A 23327-nucleotide genomic window follows, 5' to 3' on the forward strand; every position below is an offset into this window, starting at 1 on the left:
TTCAAAGCTTAGTTCATCACTGTATCATGCAAAATTCCACGTACTTACACATCATATTTCTTAGTATCTCTGTTGTGGACAGAACTCCTATCTGATTCCAAGATCCTTTTGGAACAAGTTGTCACTATTTCATAGGCGTGTGATACGTATGCAAAATACATCAGTCGTGTCAGTGTCTGCAGCTCCACTAAGGAATCCGACCAACTGCATTCTAAAGACAATTTCACTAACTAGGAGGGAAAAAATAAAGAAAAAAGAGAAAAAAGGGAAAAAAGGAAGAAAAAAAGTGTTTAAATTTCAGGGTTTTAATATGCTCTGTTCTACAGCACTTACATGCTTACAGCTGTGACTTCCTTACAAACAACTGGACATGGAACAAGTACATAATAAAACCATCTAGAAAACTAAAGAGCTACAATTACAACCAAAATATACAGTAGAGAGGCATCATTCATCTTGTAATAAGTATTACTACAGTGTGTGCAAATCCAGCTGTAAGTGTGCATGCCCTTTGGCCAGAAGTATATGCCAAGACTTATTCTATGTCCTCAGTCCTCTTTCAAAAATCAGTGGAACAGGACTATCAAAATTCAGAGACCATTTTAGTTAAGCCAAAGGTAAGAATGAGAGATAGAAGTGGTTTTACAACAACCAGTTGTTGTAATATATAGTTGCTATATATGTTGTCATATATATGGAAGCTTGGACTCCATAATCTTAGGGGTCTTTTCCAACCTAAACATCTATCTATCTATCTATCTATCTATCTATCTATCTATCTATCTATCTATCTATCTATCTATCTACCTATCTATCTTCTATCTATCTATATGTTGTTTCATATCTAGTTTCATTATAGGATCTAAATGTTTTCATTGCTTTTGTATGTATCAAAGTTTCCCCTTTTTAGGATAACGGTGCTTGTTAGTGAATTGGTCCAAACAAAGATACAACACTGTTATACAAAACCAAGCCAGTGAAGCAACAGCTAAAGCAAACTCATAGTATTTGGCATAAATCTGTAGACTGACTAGAATTAGATACCTATATATTTATAAGGACCCCAATCCTAGTCCTGTGAAAGAAGGACTTCTACAGAAGTGTTAGCCAATGCCACCAGATTCCCAGCTAAATGGGGAAATACATCTCAGTTAAGAAAGCTCTTTACAAGAGTTAGAAATTATAACTGTGGTAATCAAACAGGTAAGGCTACAACTCCCTGTTTTGAAAATATGAGGTATAAAGCTTTCTACACTACCTCTATTGCTCTTGAACAGCCTGGTAACCAACAGGATCACAGGAAAACTGTGGCACTATTCAGTGTGAGTAATTAGAGAAGACTGACCAAAAGCAAGCACTTTAAGAAAATACATATTGTATAAGACTCATCAAAAAGTCACCTAATTCTTTAATATTAACCAAGTGTAGTTGTTCTACCTTGTAACTGTCAAAAGTAACTTCACTATTATGTGAAGTTTCCTGTTGAAATTTTGAATACTTCTAATATGAACTAAACCTCCCTGTAACTCCCTGACAGGAGGGTGGAGCCAGGTGGGCATTGGGCTTTGCTCCCAGGGAACAAGGAACAGGACAAGAGGAAATGGCCTCAAGTTGTGCCAGGGGAGGTTTAGGTTGGATATTGAAGAAATTTTTTCATTGAAAATATTGTCCAGCCCTGGCACAGCTGCCCAGGGTAGTGGTGGAGTCCCCATCCCTGGAGGGATTTAAAGGCCATTTGGCTGTGGCACTTAGGGACATGGGTTAGGGGTGGCCTTGGCAGTGCTGGGGGAATGGTTGGACTCGATGGTCTCAGGAGGCTTTTCCAATCTAAACAACTCTGTGATTCTACTAAGTTTTCTCAACAAGAAAAATGAAAGGTTAGAAGTATGGTTCTGTATAGAATTTACCTGAACCCACAAAGCTCATCTGTTGGTTATGGAAACAATCTGTTAAAGCAACATAGACATAATTCTAATGCAATCTGTTCTTTGGAGAAATGAAAATACTCTGTCACAAAAATCTTCTTCCTGTCACAAATATTCAACCATTTGGAAAGTTTTAAGGGAAATAATGGTACAATAAAAGTTTCCAAATTAATTTTGCCTCCACTGAAAATTGAAACTGAAATCACATTTATAATATGCAAGTTTTAAAAATTCAAGAACTAATTAAAAAAAATACCTCAGATAAGCTAGGAACAGTGAAATCCATGAGACCCAAGCCATTACATGAATACATTTCCAGACCAATAAGAATTCTTGCCATAGGATTTTGTGCTTCATCATTATTCTAAGCAGAAACAAAAAATTCACACTGAGATTTTTTTTTGCAAGTCAGTAATATTAAGAACATTAGTTGAGATGACAGGGTAATAATAATAATAATAATAATAATAATACTTGAAAACCTCAATTTGCTTTAAGCAAGTCCTCATCTCTACTGTGTCCTTAAAAAGGGGAATTTTATGTATTTATATATTTTTAATTAACATTGTGAACTCTGAACTACTACAGTTTCAACACTAAAAATCCCCATCAACAATACAGTGAAGGTAGATTTCATATTTCACTGGGGGATTCCAGTTTTATAGACATTATTAAAAAAAAAGGAATAAAATATTGTTTTTCAACTTACTAGGTCTATAATCTATTCATAAAGAGGTCATAGTAAATGTTGATATAAATATAGATGACTTTTCTTAAAATTTTTAATGTAGCCATTTTATTATTTTACACATATGAATTTAAGATCAATTCTGCTCAACAGGCATCATATAACAAATACCACCATGGCAGCAAACAACAGAGGGTAGATTTAAGAAATGTAGACCCATTGCTATGGCCAATGTGAAAAATTTGCTATGTTCCATAAAGATTTGTTGGAACTACAGCCAAAATTTATTTTCACATTGTATCGAAACATACAAAAGAAATTATACATTGATAATTTCAGTCATTATTAAATGAATATATGAGTTTAACTTTTCTTTGGAAAGTTTCATTATTATGTAGGATTTCAGGGAAATCATACCTCATCCTGAGTGCCAAGATTGATCTGCTGCTGATTTAACTGCTTTGCTTTCACCCAGGTAGCAATGACCTGTTGTTGTGCAGCAACAGGGATGGTTCCCTTAGGTGTGGTTCCAGTCATCACACTTAGGGCAAATTCACAAATCTAAACACCAGAAGAAAAAAAAAACAAACCAGAAACCTGAAACACAGGAGAAATGTGGAAAGTTTCTTGTACAGAACATGCCATTCATTAGTTATTTTAAAATTATTGCACACGCATCTCTAAGCCTGACAACATCTCCTTTAGGTGAGTTCACAAGGCAAATGGAAGTTACAGCCCTGAGCCCCAAGCTGGTAAGGAGCTCCAGTGGAGGATCTGTGTGGCAGAACTGCAAAAGATGGTATCTTTTTACAGAAAATTCTACTACTGAATTTATAGGAATTGTAATATATGACAGCAGAACAAAAGGAACTACAAAAATAAGGAGGTTGTACCTCTAGGGCTGCTTGGATGTCAGAAAGTCCACTAGGATCCACCAAGAGAGACTGGGTGACATTTGCCTTTTCCTGTTTCTTTCCTGCAGCTTTTCTGCCATTGTCTACTGCTGTATCTTCTTCTTTCTCCTCAGCAGGTTTTGGCTCTGGAATCCAAGGAATAATTAGGCCCCGAGCCAAAGCGTTACATAACATCAGTAAAATCTCAGTACTTCTGTGGAAGAAAACAAAAATCAGAAGTGCAACTGCATCAGATCAAAGGCAGGAATAAAATTTACTGTTTTCAAGTAATAAGTATTAGTTGAAAATCTATTTTTTTCATAGAAAGTAAAATTATAGATGTCGCAAAAAAATTTGGCCATTGGAAAAGCAGTTAAAATTGTTAAAACTACAAAACCCACAATCAATTGTCATAGTTTACATCCATTTTTTAAGCTCTTTTTATAATTGAAGCTTCTCTTTCATCACAGAAAAAAAACCCTAAAATTCATATTTATGTCAGAAAAACATTAAAACATAACTTTTTATTAGTAAGGCTGCTATACACGAAAATAATAACTATTTTCTAACCAATTACCCTAAGCCAAACCCTTCACATGGACCCATTTGTTTCTGGTTATCATGCCAATCCACTGCTGAGCTGGAGTTTTTGGGGTTTTTTTTTTGAGAAAACATGAACTGAATTACAATTAAGAGATTATTGCTGAGATCTAAACTAACATAAGTATCAAAATTAATAAGCAGGTATTACCAGTCTTCACCTCTGCACGAACTGCAATTTAGGTTTTGTTACCCAGTACTGTTAAAAGAGACTTATTTGCTGCTGGTCCTTTCCCTGCCTGGTACTGAGGTCACTGCCAACAATGTGCTAAAATTTTCAGGACTGTGACCCACAGTCAGACTTTGACTGGAGCATCTCCTCTGCAATAGCCAATCATTTTGCCACTGCATTTACTACAGCACAGGATTTCTCCAAACCACTGTGGAATCTATTCCTCTTTTCATAGTCTATTAATGTGCAAATCCCCTTTATTTATTTAATTTTCTATTTTCTCTTACTTCAGAACCAGTAATAACCACCTTGCTATGATTAGAAATATTTACAATGAATTATATTTACAATATGGTAAATATATTTACAATATAGTTCAACTTCAGAGTAAATGAAAACAAACTACACATCTTGAGCTGTCCTGCAAACTCATAGTCTAAGAAAATTCTCCCAGTTTTCTGACTAGCTTAACAAAATGCTATTTTTACTTGCATATTCCACAATGAAGAGAAATTAATATTGATTGGTCTAAAGTTAATACAGCTTACAGTGTATAGTAACACAGAACAAATAGAAAGGATTCAAATGTAATTTTCACATCAGAAAATTAAATTTACCTTCTGAGCTACTCTATATATACACCAAAGTCCTTCCACTACTAATGAAAGCCATCAAGAAACATCTTTCACAGCACAAAGTGACTTATGCTGTTTGCAAAAATATTTCCTATGTTTTAGAAAAAAAGAGCATGTTCATATCCAAACATCTAAATTTACCCATTGTATCCAACAGTCTTGATGGCTCCAAGGAGAGTCTGCAGATACTCAATGATTTCCCTCTGCCTTCCTGAAGAAATCAGATGTCTGTTGTAATTTAAGATATACACCACAGCATTGTGAACAATCCAGGCTTCATTCAGTTGTTCTCCTATTTCAGCTGCACGCTGGAAGTTTTCCATAGCATACTGAGATAAGCAGTCTATCCATAAACTGTAAAATTAGTATAAAGAAGTTGTTATTCCAAACCTTCAACGCTAGAAGGAATTATATGGTAAGGTTAAATATGCAGTAGTACATCTCAACCAACTACAAGAACAAAAATTTAATTACTTTTCAGTTGCATTTATTAAGTCCTCATCCACGGACTGGTATTTTAGTTGGATGAGATGATGACTCAGGAAAGGAAATAGTATCCACATTGATGCCTTAAGCCCCTAATGGTTTTTTATTTTTCTAATAGTTATAAGACTTGTAAATTTTATAGGTAGGTTTTAAAAGCAGAAACCCCTCTGTCCCTTGTTCCTTTCCCTTGTTTATACATTCCCTAACCCTTTTACCCCATTCTATGCCTTCTATATCAACCTACCCCTGAATCCAGTAGCAGTGTTTAGTCTTTTGTCAAGGTAAAGGCCTAGACTGTTTGGAGAACAGCGTATCAGGGCCTAAACCACAGAGTACGGTCAAAAACTAGGTGACAATATACCCTTTGTACTCTGATGAAGCTGAAGATGATGAAGTAGGTGGTCCCAAAAAGACCCCAGACCCAATTCTCAGGGGGAGGACCCGGGGCGGTCCAGAGGAAGGGCCAAAGGGTGGACACATCTGGGATTGGATGGATAATGCTATAAAATGTAACCTCTTGGGCACGGCCGGCGCGCGCGTCTATATCACCTATTGCCTTGGCAAATAAACCCTTTCTTATCTCACCCCTAATTAACTGCTCCGGAGATTTTTTTCAGAACCAAAATACACCGGCAACAGTGGTGGCCCGTACGGGGAGAACTGGACCGGGGACTTCTTCAGACTGGAATTTTCATCAGCAGGAATATTCCTCAGCAAGCCGGCTTTTATCTGAGAGAAATTCCCGCCGGTCTGAGAAGCCCAGCTCCACGGAACCCACGAAAACAAGCACGGAGCATAGAGGTGAGATAAGAAAAGAGCGAATCTGGTTAGTTAGCAGCTGCGGGAAAGTTTTGTGTCCCGGGATAGGGGGCACGGATTCCTGAAAATTTTGACTTGGGCCCTCGAAACAGTCTAGAGAGTCAATTTTCAGGGGGAGGCGAACGGGTTAGTTCGCCAATTACCCAGGTCAGGGCGGGTGTTCAGCCTAGGGGCTGTTCTGGTTTTGGAGGGGACGCCCTCCGGTGCTCTGACGCTGTGGGAGAGCCGGTGGGGCTCTATAGTCAGTACGACTTGGTAAATAGCTGAGAGGTTACGTTAACAGCCTCGTGACCTAAAGGTTGTCGGTTTGAGACTCAGTGTGTGTGACTGGTTTGCTTTTGTTTTGCAAGCATGGGTTGTGTGGATTCAAAAGTTAAGATCCCTAAAGAATCCCCCCTTAGTTTGGTTCTAAAGCACTGGAAAACTTTAGCTGGTTCTGAGACACCTTTAAAGAAGGAAGAGCTGTGCAGGTTGTCTCTAAATGCTTGGCCGTTGTTTGGACAAATGAGAGGGATAGCATGGCCGAAATTTGGTCCGTTTGAACTGGATACAGTGTTTCGGTTGATCTCGCTTCTTCATGTAGAACAGAGGTGGCAGGAAATTCGATATGCAGAGTTGTTCCTGTTTTTGTTAACACGCCCTGAATTGGGTATAGGAGATAAGGAAAACGAAAGTTCAGGAAAGATGGAAAAAGCAGAAATGGTTTTAGGAAGAGGGAAAAGGAAAGATCGAGTTAAAGCTGCTCCTATCCCACAAATACTATTTAAGAACACCGGAGAGGATGATTTGGATATGTTGATATCACCTGACAGGAGAGAAAGTAGCCCGGGAGCTCCACAAATCGGACTCCCTGCTGCAGCGGCGGTGGGGGGGGCTGGAGCTGCCGGGGCAGTGGTTGCTCCTCCTGGACCGGCTCCAGCTGGACAGGCGGGAGCCGTGGGGGGACTCCCTGGCGCGGGCATGGCTGCGCCAGGGGGAGTTGGAGTCTCCGGGGGAGTTGGCTCCGGGGCGGCGGGAGCTGCTCCGGGCACAATCAGTACAGGACTTGCTGCCATGGCAACAAGTACAGGAGCAGGCACTGTGGGAGTAACAGGGGCAGGGGCCACAGCAGCAGTGGCAGGAGGGGCAGGGGCGGTGCCAACAGGCGGAGCCTCTGTCCTGACTGACTCGGGAGGTGGGGCTGGAGCCGCCCCCTTTCCCACGCCTCCCCCTCCCGAGGGGGAAGCTTCCATCCTTGGGGGAGGGGGAAGAAAAGAAGAACCGAGGGAGTTTCCAATCTCTGCCTCTCACGAAAAGGGAACAGAAACGCACAGACAGGGCAAGCCGATTCCAGCTGCAGAGAGAAGGGAGAAGCGAGGGTTACCACCGTTTGATAAGGACACGGAAGCAGAGGGTGAATTAAGTGATAACTCGGGGGAAGGAGAAGCCGACCAGCCTGTAGTAAAACCGAAAGGAAAATTGGCTCGCGAAGTGTTAGCTTGCCCCGATCCGGTTGCAAGTAGAACAAGGGCAAAAGACAAGCCACCGTTAGAAGCCCCCTTAAGACAAGCCGTGACCAATCAAGGCACGGTATTAATAAAGGCTCCTTTCTCACTGGTTGAGTTACAGCAATGGAAAGATTGTGTGGGGGCTTATAGAGATAATCCGGAAAAGATGGCAAATTATGTCCAAAGAGCAATCAAATCTCAGAATCCTGACTGGAATGATCTAGAGGTTATGATGGATACTTTATTAGACCAAACAGAGAAGGAAATGGTGAAAAGAGCTGCTCAAAAAGCAATAGAAATACAAAAAACCTCTGGGCAGTTTCCAGGCGAAGATGTCAAAGATATCTTCCCCCTCACGGATCCTGGATGGGATCCTAATGTGGCAGCAGGTTTAGGAGCTTTGAAACGTTATCAAGATTGGGTAATTTATGGATTTCGGCATGGAGTTCTGAAGGCGGTGAACTGGTCCAAAATGTACGAGGTTAGACAAGACATAAATGAGTCACCTACTGATTTTCTAAATAGATTGAAAGATGTTATCAGAAAATATACGGATATTGACTTAGAGTCAGAGATGGGAAAGAAAAATCTGTTATACTTATTTATAGGGCAGTCCACAGATGATATAAGAAGAAAACTGCAGAAGGCAGGTGGTGATAGAAGGAATATTAGTGAGCTGTTAGATGTAGCCTGGACGGCATATCAAAATAGGGAGCAGAAAAGGAAAACAAGGGAACAAGAAGGTGGCTACAAAGAGCCTCATAAACGTAACCCCAGGTATCAGAGGTCTAACCACCGGCAGGACATAGCCGATGACAGATGTTCTAACTGTAAGAAGAAGGGACATTGGAGAAGAGACTGCCCGGAGCTGAAGGGAACTGAAAACGCACTTCCCCCACCACCACCCCCAGCCCCCCAACTGACTGTGAGTCAGAATGTATGAGGGGGACCGGAGGTTTCTTACCCAGCAGAGCCTCTGGTTACAGCTAAGCTGGGGGGGGAGAATGTTGAATTTTTGGTTGATACAGGTGCGGCATACTCTGTATTAAATACTTTGGAAGGGAAACTGAGCCATGAAACTGTAACTGTGGTAGGTACTACAGGGGTAAGTGAAACAAGGCCATTTTTTAAACCTTTAAAATTCAAATTGGGCAAACACTGGGTAACTCATCAATTTCTCTATATGCCAAATTCTCCTAAGCCTCTACTGGGTAGAGACTTACTGGAAAAATTAGAAGCTGAAATTAAATTCACCGAGGGGGGAGACATAAAGGTTATAATCCCAGATACTAAATATGTCGAGGCAGCTGCTTTCTTTATACAGGAAAAACATGGAGAAATCCCTGCAGAAGTTGAAAATGCTGTCATACCTTTAGTCTGGGCCAGCGAGTACCCTGGGAAATCAAAGCAAGCTGAACCAGTAAGCATCGCACTCAGGCCAGGAGCAGCCCCGGTAAGGCAGAAACAATATCCTTTGAAATTAGAAAGCCGAAAAGGCCTAGCACCTATAATTGAAAAGTTCCTCAAATTTGGTTTACTAGTAGAATGTGAATCCAGATTTAATACCCCCATACTGCCCGTGAGAAAGGCTGATGGCAAAAGCTATCGGCTAGTCCAAGATCTTAGGGCCATTAATAGAATAACTGAGGACATTTACCCAGTGGTAGCCAACCCCTATACACTGTTAACCACATTGACAGAGGATTTAGGATGGTTTACTGTACTCGACCTCAAAGATGCCTTTTTCTGCATTCCTGTACACAAAGATAGCCAGGAGATTTTTGCCTTTGAGTGGGAAAATCCTGAGACAGGGAGAAAAACGCAACTAACCTGGAGAGTTCTTCCACAAGGCTTTAAGAACAGTCCAACGCTTTTCGGAAATCAGTTGGCAAAGGAACTGGAGGACTGGAGAAGACAGCAGCAAGAAGGAGTTGTCCTGCAGTATGTTGACGACATCTTAATTGCAGCCAAAAACCGGGACCAATGCATCGAGCTCACTGTAAGTCTCTTGAACTTTTTGGGGCTAAGTGGGTATCGGGTCTCGAGAGAAAAGGCACAGATAGCCAAGGAGATAGTCATCTACCTGGGACTTGAAATCTATCGTGGGCATCGGCGACTCAGTACAGACCGAAAAGAGGCCATTTGCCGTCTCCCAGAGCCCCACACTGTACGAGAGATGCAGGCTTTCCTGGGAATGGTAGGATGGTGTCGGCTGTGGATAGCTAACTATGGGTTGCTAGTCAAACCTCTGTATGAAGCCCTGAAAACGGCCAAAGAGGGAGTTATAACATGGACAGATGAGACCAGAGATGTGTTTAAGCAACTGAAACAGTCCTTGATGTCAGCTCCAGCATTAGGACTACCAGATTTGACTAAACCGTTTGAACTGTTCACACACGAGCAGTTAAATGTTGCTCTGGGGGTATTATCACAAACTCTAGGAAGCCAACGAAGAGCTGTGGCTTATTTCTCCAAACAGCTGGACAGTGTTAGCCAAGGGTGGCCGGGGTGCCTGCGAGCTGTCGCAGCAACTGTTATCCTGATTGAAGAGGCCCGGAAGCTCACCCTTGGGCAGCACATCACTGTGTATGTACCCCATGCAGTTCAAGCTGTGCTTGAACAAAAGGGAGGCCACTGGCTGTCCCCCAGCAGAATGCTTAAGTACCAGGTTGTGTTGCTGGAACAGGACGATGTTACCCTAAAAACAACATCTATTGTAAATCCAGCTATGTTTCTGTCTTCAGCACTAACTGACAGTGTCCCCGAGCATGACTGTTTGCAGACTATAGAGGAGACTTACTCCAGCAGACCAGACCTGAAGGATGAGCCCCTGGAAAACGCAGACTGGGAACTGTATACAGACGGAAGCAGCTTCATGCGAGATGGTAAACGCTTCACAGGGTATGCAGTAACAACCAGAGACGAAGTGATCGAGGCAAAAGCCTTGTCAGCAGATGTGTCATCCCAAAAAGCAGAATTAATTGCACTGACAAGAGCCTTGGAACTGAGTGAAGGAAAGAAGGTAAATATCTGGACTGACTCAAAATATGCATTTAGTGTTGTACATGCCCACGGAGCCATCTGGAAGGAGAGAGGACTACTGACAGCCCAAGGCAGTGGAGTCAAGCATGCAGACCAAATCCATGCACTCCTGCAGAGTATTTGGAAACCAGAGGAGGTAGCTATTATGCATTGTAGGGCCCACCAGAAGGGGAAAACAATTCCCGAGTTGGGAAATCAGTTTGCTGATCAAGCAGCAAAAAGGGCTGCAGAAAAAGGCATCTTGGCAGTAGTGCCACAAAAAGAAATTGATTTGACAAAATACACCCCTAAGTATGATGAGAGAGACAATCAGCTAATTAAATCATTGAAAGCTGAAATCAAAGAAGGGGGGTGGGCTGTTACCCCTACCGGGCAGGTTGTAGTCCCACCACTGCTCCTTAGGGAAATAGCTCAACAGGAACATGAGGCTACCCATTGGGGAACGGAAAATCTCCTGAAACATCTAAAGAAAACAGTAATAGGAACAAATATGACCGAAACTGTGCAGTCTACGGTAGGTAAGTGTGAGATCTGCAAACGAAATAATCCAGATACATCAAAGAGAGTGGTACTAGGGGTAACAAAAGCTGGAGACCAACCCGGAGATTACTGGCAAATAGATTTTGCTGAGTTACCACCACGGGGGGGGTACAAATACATCCTTGTACTAGTTGACACTTTCAGTGGATGGCCTGAAGCATACCCCTGTCGCACTAATGCAGCAAGGGAAGTGGTAAAAGCTTTATTAAACCACATAATTCCAAGGTTTGGGGTTCCTCTAGGAATGGCATCAGATAGAGGAACACATTTTATTGCGACAGTAGTAAAAGAAGTATGCCGCATCCTGGGAATTGTCTGGGACCTACATACCCCCTATAGACCTCAGGCTAGTGGCAAAGTTGAACGAATGAATGGCACCTTGAAAATGCAAATTAGTAAAATTTGTCAGGAAACATCTATGTCCTGGGTTCAGGCTTTGCCACTAGCTCTGCTGAGAATTCGTATCCAGCCGAGGCGGAGGGATAACATAAGCCCCTATGAAATATTATATGGAAGACCATATCAGGCACCACACGTACCAGGGGATGTACACTTAAGGGGGAGAGCCGATTTACAGAAATATTTGATTGCTTTAGGCTCTACTTTGCAGAAGCTGCAGAAGGTCATCGAGTTATCCAGACCTATAGGACTGGACACCCCTGCTCACCCATTCCAGCCAGGAGACTGGGTCTACGTCAAGTGGTGGAACAGTGACCCCTTGAGAGCCAGGTGGAGAGGACCTTACCAAGTCCTGCTGACCTCCCTCACCTCCGTCAAAGTTGCTGGCAGAGAACCCTGGTTCCACTACTCTAGAGTCAAGAAAGCATCAGCTCCTGGGACAACCAACCAGACAGAACCAGACACCGACAACGAGGATGTGGAATAGACTGCTTGTTCTGTGTATTCTGTTCATGCAACCGGTAACCATGAACCGAGTTTGGGACCAAAAATTGCATGTGGCCCTAGTCCAAAACGTATCTAAAATTCTCCGAAAAATGGAATGCTGGATTTGTACTCAAGTACCAGCAATTGACGATGAGAATAGTGAGTGGCCCCTAATTGGCATTTTACTAAACGAGACAAACTTCGGTAAGTCCATGATGAATTTCCCAGGGACCTGGAAGCCAGTTACAGAGGCAAACCCTGAAAGAACAGTTCCAAAGCTTGTCTCGTGTGGTAATACAAAATAGAATGGCCCTCAATTTTTTGCTAGCCTCACAAGGAGGTGTGTGTAAAGTCATCAATACCAGCTGCTGTTCTTACATAGATCAGACTGATAGAATTAATAATGATTTGGCCGCAATTCGAAATCAAACCGAAATTTTTCATCAGATATCTCTGGATGATGTCTCCCTAGGTTTAGGAGACGTCCTCAACAAACTCACCTCATGGTTACCGAACTGGACATGGATGAAACAACTGTTTATCTTAGTATTGTATATACTTAGTGTTAGTGTAATAGCTCACTGCATACACCGATTTTATAGTTGTTGTAAGTGTAGGTAGTAGAGATTGGACAAAGACCTTTGGGTTTTGTCCAGTCTCTAAGGGGGGAACTGATGCCTTAAGCCCCTAATGGTTTTTTATTTTTCTAATAGTTATAAGACTTGTAAATTTTATAGGTAGGTTTTAAAAGCAGAAACCCCTCTGTCCCTTGTTCCTTTCCCTTGTTTATACATTCCCTAACCCTTTTACCCCATTCTATGCCTTCTATATCAACCTACCCCTGAATCCAGTAGCAGTGTTTAGTCTTTTGTCAAGGTAAAGGCCTAGACTGTTTGGAGAACAGCGTATCAGGGCCTAAACCACAGAGTACGGTCAAAAACTAGGTGACAATATACCCTTTGTACTCTGATGAAGCTGAAGATGATGAAGTAGGTGGTCCCAAAAAGACCCCAGACCCAATTCTCAGGGGGAGGACCCGGGGCGGTCCAGAGGAAGGGCCAAAGGGTGGACACATCTGGGATTGGATGGATAATGCTATAAAATGTAACCTCTTGGGCACGGCCGGCGCGCGCGTCTATATCACCTATTGCCTTGGCAAATAAACCCTTTCTTATCTCACCCCTAATTAACTGCTCCGGAGATTTTTTTCAGAACCAAAATACACCGGCAACAACATAAAATGAATCATCTCTGACACTCAACTGTTATTAGCTTCAGAAACAGTGTCTATGGTTCATGCTTCATGCACATGGTTTTTTTTTAAATGTATGTGTGGCACATGTAATGGCACTGCCCCCAGCAGTGCCAGAAATCATTAAATATCCATGGCAGGGCTCTCCTTGGATATAGATACAAGTACATTCCAAGTTCCACTCAGGAGCTAAGGACATATCTTTTGTACTTAAAACTGCACGTGTTCTTGCACTCAAAGGCATTTTCAGATGCTCTGAAATACTGTATTCATTTTTAACAGAGCAAACACCCTTTTCACAGTCTGTGAGATAGCTTTCTTTCAATAACTTCATTTTCTTTTTATTTAGTTAATTATCAAAGTGTACCATTACTTAGAAAAAGCAATATTAAAAATACAGTCTTAAATGACCACACAGAATGGCAATGGTTACAAAGTCACAAAGCCAAAAGCACAAACTGACACTGGGTATTACTATGTCAACAATGGTACAGGACACAAAGTGCTTTTTTTCCTATGGGTTTTTAATCTAATGGGTAAACTCAAAAAAAAGCTGGTAGCAAATTCTGGAACAGAATTCTCATCTTTGCCCCTTGGCTCTGATCAGTTTATAATTTTTCTTGCTTTACTGAGTATCTGCAAGCAGACAATGTGAAAAACTTTACTTAATATTCAGACTGAACAAACAGACCCAGGGACACAACTCTGCCACCCTGCTCTCTCAGGACATGAGCACTGCCACAAGAAGCCAAGCATCAGCATGAATGTGAACAGCAGAGAGTCAAAGTGTCATCTCAGAATTCTCCCTCCTCTTCTCCTTTGCAAGAAATAATTGTGTGAGATCAGAGAAAAACAATACTTGCTATATTCTACTCTCCCAGATTCATTTCAGTTGATTGGATGGAATAGACAAGATCTGCAAACTGAAATAATTAATTGTATGTATTCAGTACTATGAAATCATTGTAGTTACAGGAGCTATAAAGCAAGACAAAGAGTTTTTTGATTTGGGAAAACATTTTTAAATATAAAATTTAATTATCTAAATGTTGATATAGACAGATCTAATAGTTTTTAAGCTTGGAATACTAACTTCTAGTTTCAGAGAAGTAAATGCTAAATGAAAAAGAAAATCCACACTCCAGAATGAAAACAAACAAAAGAAAAATTTTTTCAATTTTCTTAGAACCTTTTTCTTTTACCATGAAAACCTACAAAAATAAAGAATATGGTGACAATGAATTTTACTAAGGAGAAATAGCTTCTGCAATTATCTGTGTCTGATAATAATGGTCTATCAGAGTTCCTGGGTCTTGACACATATTAAGGAAAATCACCTGTATGTTTTCCATTCTGGATCATTTTCCAGAAGATATGAAACATCTCCTGGATGATCCTGGTTTGTGTCTTCTGGAGGTACAGCACGATCATTCAGTTCAATTCCCTGCAATCTTAACAAATGAACAGTTGCCTGGAAAGACACAGAGAAATAAATTATCTACGGAGGTTATCACTGTGAAAACAGACTATGACTCAGTATAGAAGTTACCTCTCCAAAAATTAGAAAATACAAAATACTTTAAGGTGTATGCATAAAATTATACATAAAACAAAACTAAATGAAACAAATATGAATGACAGTTGTGTAATTTATTTACCTCTGCATTAATGAATCTTATTTCTGCTAGTATTCTGAGTGAATCTGTTTCTAAAGAGAAGGAATTAGCAGGTAGCAATGATTCTCCTGAGGTGTCACCTTGACCATTAACCATCATAGCTGCACCAGCTTTGCTCTTCCGTGCTAAAAATAAATAAATAACACCATTATCATTTTCATGCAAATCATTACCCTCAATTTACAATTTACAAATCCCCACACATTCTTAAATCCCCAAGGAAGAGTTAGTAAGAAAATACTTAAAATTATTTCACATAATTAATTTTTCTCATTAGCACCATTTATTGCATTCAAAGCCTGTTCTTAGGCAGTGCTGAGACGCTGGTTACCTGTGAATAGACCCCATGGCCTCTAGTTAATTATTGCATTCATGGAAATGGAGTACTGAACCTTCTGTAGTGGCTGAAGTCTTTGTGTGTTTAAACCATGGACTGGGCTTTCTGGTACCTCACACATCAGTAAAGAGAAAATAAGCAGTATTTTATTTTGCTTTAATAATGAAGAGAAAGGACTCAGTTATTTGAATATAAACACGGAGTTTGTAAGAGCACACCAGTTTCTCTTGATGATGCTTTTGGTGCATGGTTGCCTTCAGTTTCTGGAAAGAACTTATTTTTTCCCTTTAGTTTGGAAAAAGAGTTGAAAGATTAAACACGGCTAGTCTGGAAATGCAAAACTTGTGAAAGAAAACAGGCAAATTCATGCCCTATTTTAAGCAGACATTGGAAGCAATCTAGAGAAGAAAGGTGGAATAGGTTCAATTAACACTGGCTACTGATAAAAGCTGCATTTCATCTGCACTTAAAGTTGAGTTTTATGAACTCCCTGGCAAAATCAACTTCACTGGACACATGCAAAAGCCACCAAGCAGCTGGGGATTTAAAAGTGCTTTTGCCAGCCCAAGAACTCTTTTAACATGTGTGGCAGGTTTCCAGCAGACCTTCAAGGAATAAGGCACAATGTTGGATACCTCAGGGAACCGATGAATAAGGGAAAAAGGTAAAAATTATTACCACATAAGCCTCATACAAAGCGACTGACAACCCGTTTTTCTTCAAGTTCCTCAGGCACGGATCATATGGACCTAGAGGACCATTAGAGAATGTACCTGTTTTAATACAGGTAGATACATTTCATACAAGTGCTTTCCTGCAGCATTGGTGAAACATTTCTGAAGGCAGAGTATGGCTGCAATAAAAAATGTATTGACTGATTTCTAGATTTGGAAGTAGAAAGAATATTCCATGTATGCCAATAGACAGTGACAGACAAGGTGCTCATGGAACTTTGGGAATGGGAAGAAAGAAAACAGAATTGTCTGACTCCTTCAAGTAGCTCCAGTAAATAAGGAAAAAGTTCCTCTTGCAACATTCAAAATAAATTGTTCACTTACTTTTTTTAGGCTTTGATATCTTCCTAAACAAGTTATCTTCATACAAGAGGCAGAATCTACATGCTGCACGGCACACATCCCAGACTTCCTGCTTACGTGCAACTTTTGCCAAATCTGCCCAAAGTATAATTCTACCAAAGAAAAACCACAAAATTAATTTATAAGCAAGATTATCTTTTGCAGTTCAGGATCGAGAAAAAAATCATGTCAATAATGATGGCTATCATGAAAAAACAATTAAATCTACTCAAAATTAATAAATGTAAGTCTTCTTGTCAGTAGCAAAGATAACATTATTAATTTATTAATTAAAAAGAATCTCCTCAGCATATCAAGAGTGAGACAAAATTCTTGTTTTGGATGGTAACTATACTGAAATTTCAAATGGGTGTGACGACCCTAATGTTCTGTCTTAGAAAGCAAACTAAATACTTAAAAACAGATGCTGAGAATTTAAAAATACGTCTCGAAAACAAGTTTGGGTTCAGAATATTTTAGAAAACAAAAGACTTTAAATTTCATCACAGGAATTTTTAGTGCAGCAAAAAAGGAGACACCTCCTTTTACATAAAGAATGACAAAATGATAATTGTCAAAATGGAACCTGACATTTTTCTACAGGTTAATCTGACTTTCAGAATGGAAAACTTAATCTTTTACCAAAAAAGTTGTATCATATGGTGTGGTACAAGGACCTAAAAGGACGGGACAGTTCCAAGTTTCAACTGTGCATCAAGGACAAGCTTTATTCAACTCATCCTTCTTTGTGCTGAGCTTCTATCAACAGACCAAGTGAGTTAGGTGCATGTGAGAGCAGATTAGGAACAGGGAAAGAACACAGTTCTGCACAGCATGGGAACATAACAGAGCTTGTCAGGAATTAAACACACACTTCAATGCTTTTCCAGGGCTGATTCAATTACTCAGCCTCTTCCAAGGTACCATCCAGAAACTGAACCTCTGCAACAGAAACTTTCCCCTCAGACACTTCTACACAAGACGAAAGAGACACTTATGGCCTGCAGTAATTACCTCTCTCTGACATTTTCATTTCTCAAGTGTTTCAAATGCTCATCAACTTTCCCCACACTCTTAGTGTGATGCTGGGCTTTTGCACAGAGGAAGCTTATTTGACTCGTACTTTTACCTGAGGAAACTTTGCAAAGAAATAAGAATTTAAAGTAGTTCTTAAATAAAAGAGATTAAAAAAATCCACATGAAGGGCAAGCAATTTCATTCATAATTACTTGGTGAAACATTCAAAATCAGGCCCTTTTCTCACTCCTTCAAGCTTTCCCCAAACCAACCAACCCACAGGAAAAGATCCATATCCCACCAGCACCTACTCTGCTTTTTTCTAGATCTTCACATGTAGTTGTCCCACCCAAAAACTGATCTGTGTTTGTTTGACTCCACATATTTCAAGTACACCCCTTTTCTGACAGGTCATATAGTGCTCTAGTACATTAAAAGTACTTCTGACTTTAAAATACACATATAAACAGGTTCACTTACAGCAACAAGAGGAAGGCACAGTGTCCTACTGTTCTTGCTAAATATCTTTTGCAATGCACTGTCCAGCATGTGATACCTCTGTGCTACCTCTGTGCTATCCAGCTATGCACAGAGCACTGACAGAACCTGTCCAGTACAATGCACAGTGACAGCAATATCCTGCTGGAAATAATATCAGGTTGGAAAGAATTATGGATTGAAGAAGGACACTGTTCTCTGGATCTGTGGGTACTGCTCTCACTAAATTAGCCAATCGTATACGTCAAAATAGAATGAAAGGGTTTTATGCAACTGAAAAAAACCCACTACAAATCTGATGTCCTGTCCTATGTGCATTTTAATAATAGAGTTGCATATATATTTTCTTACTCCTTCAATAAACATGTGTGAGCTTGTTGCAATTTAAGTGTCATGGAAAAAGCAAAAAACTCACTGCTTAGATGACAGCCTCACGAAAAAATGAAATTTTTCACATTTTATAAAGTCTTGTGTCAAATGAAGTCCTATGATAGTTCTAATGTTGTAATTATCTCACTCATTTTAATGACTCATCTTAGAAGGCTGATGTGTACTAAGATGTAGTCTCAGGAACTTCAGAAGTAATTTTACAGTTGTCAACTGAAAATTTAAAAGCAAGGAGACTTGCATGCTTAAAATCCTCTTAATTTCACAAATAAAATGCATTTTTTCTCTTTAAATCATGTATGAAAATGGCATCGTTTTCACATACTAAAAAGGACTGCACAGAGTGGAACAGTTGATCTGTAAATAAGACTCTGGCTTGTAAGTGAACAGTTGATCAAGTTTGAAATGGGGATGTGGAGGGTCAAAGTTGTGGCCTGGTTGAGCAGGTGGCATGAGAGAACTGCAAGGTCTTCCATGGAATAAACAGACTCCTTTGGGAGCTACAGGATTCCTCCTATAGCACTTCCTACACAGTCTCTACCATGGGATCACACCAGGTACACTCAAAGTTAGTGACATTAGTCACACACTTGCTTTATTACAACGATAAGAAAAAAACACTTCAAGCAGCCTGGAAAGTCTTCAACCACAGGCTGTATAGTCACAAACCAAAGCTGTGTGAGGCACAAGGAACATGCCTATTTGTGTTCAGTGTTTTAGAAGGTAAATAATGCATTAGTGCCTCAATCTCTGTACTGAACTCGAGCTCTCAAAAGCAAGATTTTAGAATAGAAAGACAAGTATAATATAGAATGAACACACAATGTAATTAACACAGAGTATTATGGGGTGAAACTTCTGAAAACACCACTTAAAAATGACCTTGAATAAGAACATCAGGAGTTGCTCATAGTGAAAATAAACTAGAACTACTTCCCAGCCCGCTACAGCACAAACAGGAAGGTTTAGACAAATCTGGAGGGCAAAACACCACCTTTTCCAGTATCACAGTACAACTTTTAGATCTCTAATAATATTGACAGGAACTGTGCCACAGAATTCAGCAGAACTGTCACTTCATCTGCACTGCAACACTCTCTTATGTTGCATTAGATGCTGTGTCCAGCCTTTAAGAGTGGGCAAAGCAGACAAGGTGCAGTAATTTTTAGTCACAGAAATGAACTTTACCTTTAGCTTCATTTTCACTGTCAAGGACTATTCGAAATGTATCAGGAGCCAATGCAAGACCTGCATTTACCAGAAGGGATCTCTTTTTCCTCACATCATCCTTTTGTTTTCCCCTTTTAGCCTATGTAAAGAAAAGAACTCATTGCTATAAGGCTCATTTTATATTCCAACTACACCTTATTTACTAAACAGAATGCAGATCATATAACTTGCTACTACCAAAAAAATACCTTCAGCAATTGTGTATCCTCATGTATCTTAAATATCATTCTGCAGTATTATTGTCATTGAAAGTGACTGTGGAACTTCTGTTTTGATATTCAGTACACCAAGGATAATTTAATATGAAGTACCATTCGTGCTGCCCATGCAACCTTACAGTATATTCCTCAGTATATAACCTGTCACTATGTTATACCTTCTTAAACAAAGAACAGTATTTATTTACAAATCAACAGTAACACATCCACAGTGCAATAACAAGGAGTTGCTACAAAATATAAAAAAATTCTTGGTCTTCTCAGAATGAGTCCAAGTCAGAGGAGGTGTAAGTGCTTTTTTTAAAGTAACAGCCTTTGTAAGTGTCACATAATACTGATTTATCCTGAAGCCAGCCAGGATGTTTAGCTATTTGGACACTGTTCTCCTCATTAAATAAAACACTGTTTCATGCAATGAAATCCTAATTTCTGACAATTGCTAATAAGCTTCTTTTTTGCTGATATTTTTGCTAATTAACAACTCCCTCCCTTCCCCCAATAAATAAGTTTTTAATGTATCTGGGAAAAAATCCTCTATCACAACCTTCAGGCTGTGAAGCAGCATGACCACTTCAATGACAATTTGCTGAATGCAAGCCAATGCTGGCTCTACCAATACCCAGTTCTGCTGAACAGCTGGCTCTCCTCTGCTGGAATTCAATAAACAAATCTGTTCCAGCCACAGCCCTTGTTCATCCTGATTACCTGTTCAATCATCACTCCTGCCCTGTCCTCCTGACGCTCAGGTGCCTGGTACAGCACCGTGCACCAATGGACGCGGTTCAAAGTCAGTCTCAGATGTTCCTGGTACTGCCCACTGCTGTCCACATCAATAGCTTTCTGCAAATGTCCCACAGCAGCCTCCAGTCTATCCCCATCTTCTTCAATACCAGCTATTTCCATGTGAACTTGGCAACGCAACGACGTCAACGTGCTGAGGAACACAAGTGTAAACCGTCAAAATGAGGCACACTAAAATTCTTAGACACAGAACTCACAGAAAGGTGAAACTCAATAATTAAAAGCAACTATAGTATGGAAATTGATGCTCCCTTTATAACTGACTTGTTTCTTTCATTTTCACTATCATGTTCACACCACTCCATGGAACCAGCATGTTTTCCCCAAAACCTGCACATTCCCCAGCCTCAGGTACACTGGGCTCCCTATCCATCACCTGCTCCAGGAAGCTGTTCATGACAGCTCAGAGCTCTACATGCTACTTTAGATTATTTTCAGGGAGAAAAAAAAATGAGATAAATGAAAGCAATGTCATGAGAAAGAGAAAAGGAGAAAGGTTTTCAAGCCTATCAAACATCTGCCACAGAACTAATGTATGGTCACATCAGAGCCCATCTGACTGAGCAAGTCTGGTCCTTCTCCTGTGGGCCAAAGTAGCTACAATTAATGCTGCAATCCAACTGAAAATTAGGACAGGCAAATTAATAGGGACAAGTGATTTCATTCAGTCTCTAGTACAGTACCACGTCAGAGCTGAGGTTGAGTCAACTGGATTGCTACGAATACACAAGGTAACAAAGGCCAGAACTCTGACCCCAAGAAACCTAACCTGTAAGCTTTTAGAGAAAAATGGTCATTACTGACATTGAGTATAAATATCAAAGTTGCCTATGCTGATCTGGCACTTTTTACATGGGAAGTCTAAAAATGCTTGAATAACAGTACAGTACAGTAATACCGCTTTTATACAAGTGTGTTTCCACTTCTTCAGGCTTCTATTTCCTCTTTATGCACCTAAAAAAATGCATTTTAGAAACACTGAAAATAGATTCCTCACCTTCCTCTGCAATACCTCCATCAGAAACCACTTCCCTTCCTGCTCAAGTGGCAGATTGTGTCAATTGTAACTCACTTCACTACAGGAGTTCTGATCTCTGCTCTTAGCAGTCAGCCTATGCACAGGTCCAAACTCAACTAAGTACCACATAGTAAGGTCTATTTGTTTGACTCAATAAAAAAAGTGAAAATACTTCGGTGCTTAAGGTTAAGTACAGCATAGTAGCAAACAGAAGAACATACCTGAAAAAAAGATGAGATTTTCTTAATACAGTAGCTTTTTCAATTAAAAAGTACCACAAAAGATGCAAAAGTAGTATCTTGCAAGAAGTGTCTTATTTGATATGTAATACAGAAGCCATGATGTTTTTTTTAAAACTAATTCTTTAATTTTATGTTCTTAGCCAACAAAAGTGATGTTAATACAAGAATCTAAACCACAGTCCAACACATGCACTCATACTGCAGCTTTGGAGTTTTCTCACAAAATTCTGATTAACTAGAGTATTATTCAGTTCCTAAAGTATCTCAATATTTGCTGCAGGTCATTAAACAGTGTGAGATTTTGCCTGAAAGGAACCTGTATTTCAGTGATTAATGGGGAATTGTATACAACATGCAGACATGCATCTATTACAAGTGAATGGAAAATTCTCAAAGATGCTTATTATCAGAGAACTTGAGCTTTTAAATGCATTTGATGCTGAGACCTTCCAAAGTAACAAATAACAAAGTGCACAGCATAGAAAATTACCTGTCAATCTCTTCAAGGGCATCAGCAACTGAGATCAAGGGCTTTCGCACGTGCTGGTGCAAGTTGTGCTGCAGCAGTGGCAAGCACAGATTCCACTGGGTTGCACAAACCACCTGAATCACATTAGGATCTCCCAACTGAACTGCACGTTTTAAGCTCAAGTCAAGATTTTTTATCAGTTCCAGCTGACCCTGGCATAAACGAAAAATTAATTAGCATATACTGCATTTAACAACTACAACTTCTTACATGTTCCTCCAAATTTTAACCTTTGGACTATTTTCAGTAGGAAACAGTCCCTCAGCCAGCAGACTTTGGAAACTTTTTTTTTTTAATAATTCCTTTAATAAAAGCTTATTTTGTAAATAGGTATTGATAACTAAGGAATGTTTTTTTTAGGTACTCCAGGCTGCCATTATATATTTCAGGTAGAAGTCTGCCAGCTATTCCCCTTCCTTATGATAAATAGAAATTGATAATTGTGAATATTTGTGAATTCAGAAGGCTTAGCTTTTTGTTTCTTCATACTAAGGTACCAACTTTGCACAGGAGAGGAAAAAAAGTAATATTATGAACAGGATTTGCCACATTGTCAATTAAATTTGGTTAATTTCATTAAATCTAAAAGTAAATCCTTACCTACATTAACAGACATGTGCCATTTATTACGTTATTTTTAGAGGTATGCAATAAAAAAAAAAATCAAACAAAAAAACCTCTCCAACTGCAGACACCACAGCCCAGAATTTTAGAAATACCTAAATATCCTATTTTACATTTTAGCATTAGTAATGTTTCATATTATGAGGAATTACTGAACTTTTTCTTTTTTTTCAAAAGGTGAATGGAATTTCAACTCCAAAATGAGCACAGCCATAGATAGGAGTAAGTTCATGCACTACCAGTTTCCATT

General features: G+C 39.8%; 1 protein-coding gene across 1 annotated transcript in view; it reads right to left on the reverse strand.

Moving 5' to 3' along the window:
* The window catches only part of CFAP46 (cilia and flagella associated protein 46), a 74531-nt gene that overhangs the window by 40032 nt on the left and 11172 nt on the right, over window positions 1–23327 (reverse strand). The window contains exons 11-22 of the mRNA XM_051801238.1: window positions 22415–22605; window positions 20569–20797; window positions 19604–19724; window positions 17528–17651; window positions 16496–16626; window positions 15083–15225; window positions 14762–14895; window positions 5055–5267; window positions 3507–3720; window positions 3031–3174; window positions 2182–2289; window positions 49–230 (exon numbers count right to left, since the gene is read on the reverse strand). Of these exons, the coding sequence (XP_051657198.1) occupies window positions 49–230; window positions 2182–2289; window positions 3031–3174; window positions 3507–3720; window positions 5055–5267; window positions 14762–14895; window positions 15083–15225; window positions 16496–16626; window positions 17528–17651; window positions 19604–19724; window positions 20569–20797; window positions 22415–22605 (1934 nt within the window). The remainder of the gene's footprint in view (window positions 1–48; window positions 231–2181; window positions 2290–3030; window positions 3175–3506; window positions 3721–5054; window positions 5268–14761; window positions 14896–15082; window positions 15226–16495; window positions 16627–17527; window positions 17652–19603; window positions 19725–20568; window positions 20798–22414; window positions 22606–23327) is intronic.

The sequence above is a fragment of the Manacus candei genome, unplaced genomic scaffold (genome assembly GCF_025592945.1).
Source record: "Manacus candei isolate 608988 ecotype Guabito, Panama unplaced genomic scaffold, ASM2559294v1 h1tg000050l, whole genome shotgun sequence".
Taxonomy (NCBI): Eukaryota; Metazoa; Chordata; class Aves; order Passeriformes; family Pipridae; genus Manacus; species Manacus candei.